At 33.6% G+C, this 12,473-nt stretch overlaps 1 protein-coding gene across 2 annotated transcripts in view; it reads right to left on the bottom strand.

Annotated features, from left to right (window-relative positions):
- Positions 1-12,473, bottom strand: part of Cat (Catalase) — a 144,029-nt gene that overhangs the window by 31,764 nt on the left and 99,792 nt on the right. For both annotated transcript variants that reach the window (XM_089099174.1, XM_089099180.1), the window contains exons 7-8: positions 8,066-8,257; positions 2,290-2,442 (exon numbers count right to left, since the gene is read on the bottom strand). In XM_089099174.1, the coding sequence (XP_088955300.1) occupies positions 2,290-2,442; positions 8,066-8,257 (345 nt within the window). The remainder of the gene's footprint in view (positions 1-2,289; positions 2,443-8,065; positions 8,258-12,473) is intronic.

Genomic DNA, 12,473 nt, shown 5'->3' with positions numbered 1-12,473 from the left:
AACAAATCAAAGAAAAAAATCTAAAGATCTATCCTCTAACACGAAAGACTTTTCAAATAACAAGTTGACTCTTTATTTTCCTTTTTTTGGTTTTTGTATTTACAACCTCCAGCTTCTTATTTCTCCATTTTCATCCATACCTGTTTTATCTACAAAATATATTTAGGTGATAACATTGGCAAAATAGTTCAACAGAATAATACAGGTTCTCATTTTCTATTTTTTTTTTTTTTTTTACTGTCATTCCAAAGACAAAAAGAGACATAATTGTCCTACATTTTCGTATTAAGGTCTAAAAATTCTTTAAAAATAATTCTCATTCAAATTTAACAGCCCTTGCGTTTCAGCATTTTCTTTCTAAAAGAATAGTGACAAAAAGTTAAACTTTAGCGCAAAGAGCGAGGATTGAGGAAGGGGCAACACCCCCCCCTCATATGTGGAATAATTTCTATTCGTTTTAGGTTTTAATGTTTCTTCTTATTTTCAGTTTAAAAAAAAACTTGTTTTTTTATTTAATTTCTGATCGTTTTTCAAATCATACTAGTACACTTCTCCCCATCCGTGTAGTTTCCCCAATAATCAAAAACAAATCCTATAAGTGAATCCGGGGAATTGTGTAAGTTATAGCTCTTTCCCCGGGGACTACAAGGGGTCATGTTGCCCAAAGGCATACTTATTAGACATTTCAGCTATGAAATCAAATAGTTATCTCAAAATTTTGATCAGATGTCTTTGGGAGAAAAAGTGGCGTGGGAGGGGGCTACTTGCTCTCCAATTTTTAAAGTGCACAAGAACTTTGAAAGGGCATTAGAACTTAAAAAGGGCACTAGAACTTTTGATTTCCGTTAGAATGGGTTTCTGCCGATCTTCTAGGAACATTGCTTCAATGTAGATCAACCCTGGGCAAAAAAACAAACAAAAAACAAAAAAAAATAACAGAATTAACACGCATCCACGGTTTTTCTTCTGGCAAAAAATCCGAAATTTCCGCATTTGAGTAGATAGGAAAATGAAACCTCTACAATAGGGCTCTTTAATATGCTGAATTTGATGGTGTGATTTTCAATAGAATCCCTTGATTCTTTGAGGCTATTTCCCCCCTTTTTTGAAAATCAGGCAGACTTTCTCAGTCTCATAGCGTTTTATGTGTAACATTAAACTTAACGAATTTTCTATATTTTGAGTCAGCATAAAAAACCAATTATTTTGATATACTAATTGTTATCAAAATTGCGTTTTTAGAGTTTCAGTTACAATTGGGCCTTACTTACAGTCCGTTACCCGAACTGTTTGAAAAATAACATCAGCAATAATCTTAAGAAGCCAACAACTAATCTTTGATTTCTTCAAATAATAGGCGTCAATAAATTTTTAAACTATTTCGAGCATAGATAATAATCAAACAAGAAAAACAAGGAATAGAAACTGATGAAAATCTTTGACAAATAAAACTGTTTATAAAATTAACCGGATGAACCAAAATAAACCTGAAATTCCTACTATGCACCATGTTTCTATTAGTCAGATTATCATGTTCCCTATCATTGTTATTCACTTTTTAAAACCATTTCAAATAATGTTTTATTCCCTATTACATTTCCCTATTACATTACCTATTACATTTCCCTATTACATTACCCTATTACATTTCCCTATTACATTACCATTTTATTCCCTATTACATTTCAAACAATGTTTTAGTAAGTTATGCGCTCAATCACAGATGAAGATTGATTCCAGGCTGCGGAAATACCTGTTTTCAAAAAGGATCTATGACATATGATCAGTTGGAATTATTGGAGAAATATGTTACTAGGGCTACAAATGGGACTACCAAGGAGGGGGGCATTGTCAGAGTAACGACTAATATACTGAAAAGGAGCATAAAATATGGACTCTTGTGGTAATACTTTTATTTTATTAGCATATTTCTTTCACATGAGCCCCCAATGGTAACTCTCCACTTATTTACAAATAACAGTAATTAGAAAATGGAAAATAGAAAGGACAGAAGAAGGAGAAAACAAAATAAGAATAAAAAGTACTGATTTCTACTGATATTCTAGTTTCTAGGGCTTCTTCTCAGGAACATAAATAAAAAGCAAATCTGAATGGAAAACTGAAGAGGAAAAGGAAACGATAGAGAATGCAAAAGAATGAAATGAAAAAAAAAATTAAATTTGAAGTTCCTTAATTCCGTTGATAGAACTTCAGCTACTGAAGTTCCACTCTGGGACTGTAAATAACAAAAATGAATTAAAACTGAGGATAGTAAACAAGCAAATTTACCTGAAGCATTTTATCTGGAGACGCCTCAATACCAGGAACGAAATGCGAAGGAGCAAAAGCGATCTGTTCAACTTCAGCAAAATAGTCCCTTGGATTCCTATTTAATATCATTTTCCCCACAGGAATAAGAGGGAAATCTCCTTGTGGCCAAACCTACGAAATAAAACTAAATAAGGATTTCGCTGACTCAGTAGCTATTTAGAGAAACTAAGCTGGGCCATTTGTCTAAATTTCTGCTAGACTCGGGCTTTATGTAATGGATACAACTTTAAGGCAGGCTAAAAGGGGATCGTACCCAAGGCAATGGGAATTGATCAAGTTTCCAAATTACTTGCTTTAAGGTTAATGTTCGTAAGGCAAATTGCATATTATACAGTAGACATAACACTGCCCATATCGCATATATAAACGTATAATTTTTGCAGATATTAGAAAAGACTGTAGAAAAAGACAATCACTATTAACAACTAGAAAATAAATAAACAAAAGAATTGGAAGAGGTTCTACAGAACGTATTTTTGTCTTATCTGGCACCTTAGAATTATAGCACTCGATAAACTAATTCCATTTTATGAATACTCCTTTTGTCAATAGTTGAAAATTAAGGAGTTTTATATATTTGCATTTCATTGAAAGACAGAAAAATAAATAAGGTACAAAATCGAATATCGTTTGGACGAAGTATGGCACTTTTAGTGTAAGAAAAACATAGCTTCAAACTCTTGCCTTCTGCATAACTTTTCAAATGTAAGTGAACTTTACTCTTTTCGAAATTGTTAGCATAGAAGGAAAATTGCAAGAGGTTTTACAGAACCCGTTTGGGTTTTATTTGACCCCTCAGTCAATCAGGATTTTGGTGCTCCAAAAACTAATCTCTTTTGATAAATAATGTTTCTGTTAATCATCAAAATCCGTTAGTGTCACAAACAATAAGTCTCACGGCCCGTTAATGCCAAAAGCGAACATTAGCCCATTACGTCTACGAGCATAGTTCTAAGTTTCCAGACTAAATAGAATTATCATTATGTCAAAATTTACACAGGATATGTCATTCTGCTAAGCATTGCAATACCTTTTTGGATACGCACTTTGAAGGATTAGAAGGATTTTGCCCCCCCCCCCCGAAAAAAATTCCTGCGTATGTGCCTGGTTGTGGGACACTATGTGATATGTCTGTTTTTATCTCGAGAAACGTCTATTTAAAGATGTCGCTAATGAATCCAGTGCCTTTTTCAGATACATGTTTATTTTGCTTGTATATTTAGCTCACTTCCAACTCCTTAGCATACTTAATTATTTAGTGAAAAAATCAAGACATTCCTTTAATTTTAAATTGCTTATTTGGAATTTTATTAGTAAGAGTAATAGACTATACATTGTCAATAAGACTATAATAGCAAATATTTATTGCATATCAATATAAAGCATGTATCGCCATCATAGTAAAGAAACTAGTCTTTGGCGAATTTTTGTCAAGCAAGAGACACTTCAATATCCTTACTTATTTGTAAAGTGGAGCCTATTTCAAGTAAATCAAAATCTGACACACCCAATTTACTTAACAAATTTAACCTAAATGGACCTAAATATGAAAAATAAGATAGAAATACATCTCTTTCCCGATGTCAGTTTATAAGTTATCAATTCGAGCCTCTTATTAATCATACAGCCATCTGGGATAGTAAATTATATTCAACTAGTTGAATATAGTCAGACATAATCAATTACGTTCAATTAGTTTTAATTTACGCTTCACGTAGTAAATTAATAAAATACGTTTAACTGACAGATATACCTTTAATTAAAACCTTCAACTAACTTACTGAGCCGATTAGCGTCTATTTGCTTAAGGTACACTCCTCCTGTTTACCTCCCCCAGATTTCTCCAGGTACCCATTCAGAGCTGGTTCGACTCTGGCTGAGCTTACAGAGTCAGGCCACTGACCCGCCTTCCAACCAAATAACCAGGGACACCAGGAATCGAACCCCCGTCCTCTCGGACAAAGGACTTCAAATCTACGTCCCTAGCGACTCGACTAGGATGGCTTTAGCTTAGCGTTTACTTTGATTAGTAGAATCTTCATTATGCCGTAACTTGCGGGAGATATGTCTATTTTCCTAATGCGATATAATACCTTTTTTGTATTATTTCAATATTTTGACACATTTTGATTATTTTGATCATCCTTCGGCAAATTGTTACTGAAAAATCAGGTAGATTATCCCTTATACATTCCTAACAGAAAAAAAACATTAAATTAAAAAATGAAAAAAAAAAAACACTAATATGCAAAATAAGGGACTGGGTAATTAAATAAGACCTTGGTCTTTAACTTTTTTTGGGGTAATTTGTTTTTTGTTTTTTTTTTTACAAAAAAATGGCCAACTATAGCCGGTCAACTAAGATAACCTTTAAACCCACACAAACGGATTAAAATAGATTTGTCTAAGTCAATCAAGTTATCAGCTTGCCAGAAGTGTTTCTAGACAACCAATCAAATGTTCCAGTTTTTCGATCCTCAGTATAACGATGATCTTCAAGTATTTATCTTAATGTAAAAGTATTCATAATTAACATTAAAACGATAAGATACTAGTAATTTATCTGTTTATTTTTATTTTGTTTAAGAGAGTGGGACATTTTAAACTAATATCTATGAATTATGTCTATTTTGCTCAAAAAACTTTTTCAGTCAGTAATTATTAAGTTTGAGGCACGTTATATTTGTCTAGTAAAACCAAACAAGTAAATCCTGAAAACAACGGTTCTATGGCCAGCAGGAAGAAAGTGAAGAAGAATATCTTAGAAGAGCAAGAATATCTTAGAAGAAGAATATCTTAGAAAAAAATATATTCTAAGGCCGCACTGACTCCACACGACATATGAAACTAAGAGAGAAAAGAAAATAATAAATGCAAAATAAAATAAAAAAGGTGAGAAAACGAGGATTTTGAATATCCTCGTTATCTCAACTTTTTTTATTTTATTTTTAATTTATTATTTTTTTTCTCTCTTAGTTTCGTATGTTATGCATAGCCAGTGTGGTCTTAGAATATATTTACGTCAAGCTTACGGGGAGCATTGGACCAGTATTGATCTAGATTTTTTAAATATTGTTAGAAAACATGCAAATCTTATTTGTTAGCTCAATTTTTTAGAAACTTGTAAAAGATTTCAGATTCTTCCACCTTCTTTACGTTTCAGCCTACATTTAGGCACACAATCTGAAGGCCCGTTTATCCAAAGAATGGGTTTCAAAACTTTAACACATATTTTGACAGACCATAGATTCAGAAGATACAGCCTTAGTAATAAAGTATTAAATTTCAAATCTTTATTATGTCCGACTTAATCCGTTTAAGATTTTCAACAAATTTTACATACCTCACAAAGGTCTTTCTAACACGTTTTCCATATATCAAAAACTCGCTTATCGCAAAAAAATTCTTAAAAATGGAATTTCAACAGTTTCAACAAACACGGATTTTCCTTCCTAGATTTTGTCCTGGCCCTCCTTTAGAAAATTTATCCTCTAGGGTTTTCACATCCAAGGAGCTAAGTATTTTTTCAAAAGGACCAACATTTGCAATGACTCAAACACACGTAAATGCATCAGAAATTATTACGGGCGGGGAGTCTGCTATTTTTAGCTCTCATGGGGAAGTCGATAATCCAGACCTACTCAGAGGAGAAATTGTAAAGAGTATTCTTGATTATAGGCCATCTTTGTCGCTTTCAACTCAATCATAGGAAGAAATTAAAATCCTCCGAAACTTAAAAAAAAGATAAAAACAAGTAATTACAAGAGCGGACAAAGGAAACAGTTGTAATTATGAATTCTGTAGATTATGAAATGAAAGTTAACACCCTTTTAATGGATAAAAATATTTACAAAGAATCAAAACTGATCCCACAGACAAATACACACAGCAGTTGAGAAAAGAAGTAGGAATTTTAAAAGACAGTAGACTAATTACCCCTCAAAAAAAAAAAAAAAAAAAAAAAAAAAAAAAAAAAAAAAAAAAGTTGCCACTGGCTGACAAAATCCTCGTTTTTTCAACTTTTTTCATTTATTATTTTCTTTCCTCTATTAGCTTCATATATCTTAGAAGAAGAAGAATATCTTAGAAGAAATAGAATATGAACCAAACGAATATTTGGTCTGTATACAAAAACATGTCCTCTGCACTGGAAAAGGGAAAGAATCTAAACATAAATAACGGCTAAGACCACACTGCCTTTCCATCATTAAAACAACAGCAAGTAAAACAACAGGGAATGTACCTAAAACCAGGCCTGGATTAACCAATAGGCCCGGGCCTAGGAGCGCAAAATGTCAGGGGCACAATAAATTATCACTGAGTGATTTTTTTTCTTAACAATAACTGGACTGATGTGATTTATCGCCAAAGTGCCAGGTCCACTCCATGGTCAAGCTTCCTATTCAAAGAAAAGTGATATTAAAGCAACACAGGAATTCCATGGCCACTTATAAACTATCAGATATCTCCCAAGAATGGCGGCTGGGAGTTCAATATCACTTCTCTCTTTGATTACTTTTAGCTCATCAGTTGCGTTCTGTTCAGGGCTTCTACTAACTCCGAATTTTCGAGGATTTCCCCAAAAATCTCGCAAAAGCGGAGCGGCAAAAATACTTGCGTCTAGTAACGTCAAAGCTTTAAATCTAGCCCTGCCTAAGAAAGTGAGATTTGTTTACAACTTAAGAACATTTAAGTTTTATATCCAACAGCCATCCTCGGCAAACCACGTATATAAATAAAATAAAAATTACAATAGAATGGGATATTTAAAAGCCGTGCTGCAACTTCGTTGAAGTAATGATTCTGGAATAGTTTTAATTTTTCAATTTTAGTTTTAAGACTCCATTTCATTGTAATTTTTTATACACGTAGTTTGATGAGGACGGCTCTTGGATACAGAGCAGAAATATTCAGTTAAAGTTTAAACAAATTTCACTGTCTTAGGTGAATTCCCTGTTGTTTTACTTGTTGTTGCTTTTATGAATAAAAAAAAACAGAAAGGTTGAAAAACAAAAGAAAATAAAAAGAAAAAATCAGACCAACACACTCAATAACTACTCCATGTACAAACCTAGGAAGTAGAATACACAATCAAAGAGCTACTCCTCTCAACAACACAGATGATAAGATAAGAAAGACATTGAAAAAGAACTAAAATATTTTGTTGACAAATACTTCTTTTTATTGATATCCTATGACGCTTTTCGTTTGGGTTTTATATTTAACCTAATCCCTTGATGATTTCGCACGACCCACTTGAATTTTTCACAATATATTCATTTTTCTAACTAATATCAGAAATTAAATCAACGTTTAAATTACCCGTGTCTCTCTTAATAGCTCTATCTAGTAAGAAGTTTGCTATTTTATTTGATGGTAGCGATAAAAAATACGTCTCTCAGATTCAGGCCGAGGATTTGGAGGCACAGCTGACAGGCTCGGCATTTAGGCCCTTTTAATAGAGATGATTTACTTAACTGGTACCTTCCGATCACTAAAGTGTTGATTCCTTATGATTTAGGTCAAACACAGCAGATTCGCGAGGATTACCTATCTGCTAATATTTTCAAATATTCCTAATAATTTTCCGATTTCTAATAGTAAAATTGATAAAAAAAATATAAGACATTATCAAATTAACCAAAGTCAATTGCTACTAAACAGTATTTTGGCGTGCGTGAAAGCCTACTTTCCAGATTACAAAAGGGAGACACATCCACAAAAACTTCCCTACCTTTGTCACATCAAAGGGATTGAATGACAACTTTTCCGCTTGCTCGAAGGTCATGACCTGAATTTTTAAGGTCCAAGATGGGAATTCTTTCCGTTCTATTGAGTTATACAAGTCACGCTGAGCGTAGTCAGGATCCTTTCCACTCAATGTTTCTGCAAGGTCTACTGGCAAGTTCTTTATTCCTTGGTCAGTCTGAAAAAAAAGAATAAAATAATGAGGGACATCGAGATAAAATAAAAGCAAGACGTGCCCCCTGTCAACCTCAATCCAGGCCTATGCCTTTAAAAATCAAATATTTCTAAATACTCACCACAATTTTTCTCAAAATTCGTATGTGTAGCTGTTTTGGCAAAATTTCCCCCCAGCTTCTACTCCTAAAAGGCTTCAATTAAAGTAGAAACACGTAACTTCAAATAAATACCATGTAATATCAGTGTACATAAGTATTATTAAAACTAACCTAAACGAAGGGATTAAACACAGAGTGTAATGTATCTGCTTATAAAATTTCTGTCTAATATCAAGAGATTAAATCTTCATTCAGATAATTTTTATTTTCCCTTAGTTCCCACAGGCTCCGGTTTGCAAAAAACACGATTCAAACTATACACTCGGAAAACAAAACGCACAGAAATATTTATAAAATCGTAGGCATGTAAAAAAATCGCAACTACCCAACTTGACCTTACAGAAGATGAGTTTCTATCCAATTGCTGCTGTTCAAATTCTATTATGGTAACGAAATAACCCAAAAAAATCATACAGAATCTCGCAGGAATGGTCAGTTTTTCGATGCAGATTATTTTTTGCATTTGGCTATTCCTTTCATTCCTGAGCACGTTTCCTCACATGCGCTTGAAAATTTCAACGCATGCGGATTTGCGTTTTCCCGCAAAATGTTGGCTAAAAAAAATGTCCGCAATTCGCAAAATCGCCGCGGTCTTTTGGATGAATTTTTAGATGTAAGTAGACATACGTAACTGAAAAAAAAAATAATTGGATTATACACAAATATTTGTAGAAACAGCCAATATGAAGGAGGTTAAAATAAAGTAGAAAGAACATAAATATAAAACACTGTTAATTTTATACCAACAGATTAAACTTATTTTGGGGCAATTCAAATTTCATCAGGAACCGAGATTTTTTTTTTTTTCCTCTTGTCCAATTTAATTACAGATTTGTTTTTAATTACATATATTTGTTGACTTTTTTTCATTGTTTTCACCTTACTATTTTTTACGTGTAATTGACATATTGTTACTTTTTAAAATGCCTGGTTGAATCACCTTAAATAAAACGGTATTAACGTCACCTTTCCAGGCATTCAAAAAATGGTCACTAATACACGCGTTTATTTCATCGCTTCTCTTGCAAATTAAACAAAAACAAGTTTTTTTAACTGAAAGTAAGGAGCGACGTTAAAACTTAAAACTAGGGGCTGTCCCCTCCTCAACGCCTCGCTCCTTACACTAAAGCTTTTTATTGTTAAAACAAAAGAGTTGTGAGAAAGTCAAACTTCACCGTACCAATACTATATGTTAACATTGGGCAAAGCTCATAGCTTTCAGCCCTCCCCCCGGGGACTTTGGGGGATTAAGTCATCCTAAAAGACATAGTTATCATATTTTCGACCATGCTGAACAAAATGGCTATCTCACAATTTTGATCGGGTGACTTTGGGAAAAAAATGAGCGTGGGAGGGGGCCTAGTTGCCCTCCATTTTTTGTCACTTACAAAGGCCACTAGAACTTTTAATTTCCGTTCCAATGAGCCCTCCCACGATATTCTAGGACCACTGGGTCGATACGATCACCCCTGAAAAAAAAAAAAACGCATAGCCTACGTAATCTTTCTTCTGGCAAAAAATACAAAATTCCACATTTTTGCAGATATGAGCTTGAAACCTCTACAGCGGGGTTCTCTGATACGCTGAATCTGATGGTGTGATTTTCATTGAGGTTCTATAAATTTTAGCGGGTCTTTCCCCCTTTTTTCGAAAATAAGCCAAATTTTCTCAGGCGAGTAACTTTTGATGGATAGGACTAAACTTGATGAAACTTATATATTTGAAATCAGCATTAAAATCTGATTCTTTTGATGTATCTATTGGTATTAAAATCCCGTTTTTTAGAGTTTCGGTTACTATTGAGCCGGGTCACTCCTTACTTACAGTTCGTTACCGCGAACTTTTTCATCGATGCGAACCTCTGAAACAAAACTCTCAATGCAACCTCTCCAATATTTCTTGAACAAAACCTCTTAAGAATACAAATATCCTAATAGGAATATTAGACTAATGGAAGGGATTCCTAGATTCTGTGAAGCATTGAAAAACAGAATAATACTACTGTTTCCTTACTCATAAATATAACAAGCAAATAAATGATTTCAAAGGAGAGAAAATCCGTCAGAAAATGCATTCAAACATCAAAACAAAAGTACTTATTTACAAGCAATGTCATTTGCCTTAAGGACACATTTCATTTCAAAATATATTTTTTGAATCATGTTTACGGAGATGATCGAACCAAGCAATATTGACATCGAGGCGAGTCAAACCTTTCGTTGTACAGCGGTTTGAAATTCTAACAGAACTTTTCCACAAACTCGAAAATTAAAACCAAACCGAAATATTTTCACCGCGAAGGTTCAAGAATATCTCTCTTTTAATAGTTATTTCTTAAAGCTTGTTTAAGTGAAATAAGCTTAGTCTCTTAATGTCGTTCTTTACGTTCATTAAATAAGAAAAAACTAAGTTATTGTATAAAAAGGACAGAGCGAGTACGAAACTTAACCGAGCAGAAGCTGCTTATATAAGATAAAAAAAATTCAACTGAAAGTAAGGAGCAACATTAAACTTAAAACGGACAGTAATTATTTACGTATATGAGGGGGTTGCCCCCTTCTCAATACCTCGCTCTTTACGCTATTAAATAATAAAAAAACAAGTTTTTTTAACAGAAAGTAAGGAACGACGTTAAAACTGAAAACGAACAGAAATTATTCCGTATATGAAAGGGGCTGTCCCCTCCTCAACGCCTTGCTCTTTACGCTAAAGTTTTTCAGTGTTTAAAAAAATAGAGTTGTGAGAAGTCAAACTTTAGCGCAAAGAGCGAGGCGTTGAGGAGGGGACAGCCCCTTTCGTATACGGAATAATTTCTGTTCGTTTTAAGTTTTAACGTCGTTCCTTACTTTCTGTTAAAAAAAAATTGTTTTTTTTTATTTAATTTTTGAACGTTTTTGAATTAATGCAGGTTTTGATTTTGGCTCACCGTACATGAATAATTAAAACAAAATTTGCATATTAATTTTACTTTTATTTGGTTAAATGGCTTTCTCGAAACTTGTTTTATTTTATTTACCAACGTTTTTATTAGTAATAAATATACATAACTTACGAATTAACTTACGTAACGATCTTCTAAATTCATATATTTTTAATATGTATATTAGGGGGCTCGCCCCCTAGTCAATACCTCGCTCTTTAAGCTAAAGTTCGATTTTCGTTCCAATTCTTCTTAATCACAAAGGCCGTTATTTAGAATAAATAGCTCTTATGAAAGTACTAAAAAATCTTTGGCTGAAAGAGCGAGATATTGACTAGAGGGTGAACCCAATCATACACGTAATATTTTCTGTTCGTTTTAAGTTTTGATGTTACTCCTTATTTTCAGTTGGAAAACTTGTTTTTTTATATATTTAATTTCTGATCTTTTTTTAAATAATGCTGGGAAATCCGGCTCCCCCTTCATAGCATTTTCCTTTCCCTTATAAAAACTTCCTTCATGGAAAGATCTTCCCAAATAACCCCCGACCCCACCACCCCCCTACTACCAGAAAAAATCCCCTTTGAAAACGTCTGTATACTTCCCAATAGACAAAACTATATGTTAACATTGGGTAAAATTCATAACTTTCAGCCCTCCCCCCGGGAACTTCGGAAGATTAAGTCATCCTAAAGGACATTAAGTCCTCCTCTCAAAATTTTGATCAGGTGACTGCGAAAAAAAGAGCGTGGAAGGGGGCCTAGTTGACCTCCGTTTTTTTTGTTACCTAAAAAGGGCACTAGAACTTTTAATTTCCGTTCAAATGAGTCCTCCGAAAATATTCTAGGACCACTGGGTCGATGCGATCACCCCTGGAAAATAAAAACAAAAACAAAACAAAAACAAATAAACACGCACCCGTGATCTTTCTTCTGGCAAAAAAATGCAAAATTCCACATTTTTGTAGATAGTGCTTGAAACCTCTACAGTAGGGTTCTCTGATACTCTGAATATGATGGTGTGATTTTCATTAAGATTCTATAACTTTTAGAGGGCCTTTCCCCCATTTTTCGAAAATCAGCCAAATTTTCTCAGGCACGTAACTTTTGATGGGTAGGACTAAACTTGATGAAATTTAT

The sequence above is a fragment of the Artemia sp. Qi Xiang Cuo genome, chromosome 2, assembly GCF_049724085.1.
Source record: "Artemia sp. Qi Xiang Cuo chromosome 2, ASM4972408v1, whole genome shotgun sequence".
NCBI lineage: Eukaryota > Metazoa > Arthropoda > Branchiopoda > Anostraca > Artemiidae > Artemia > Artemia sp. Qi Xiang Cuo.
This window is presented reverse-complemented; position numbering and strand designations above follow the sequence as displayed.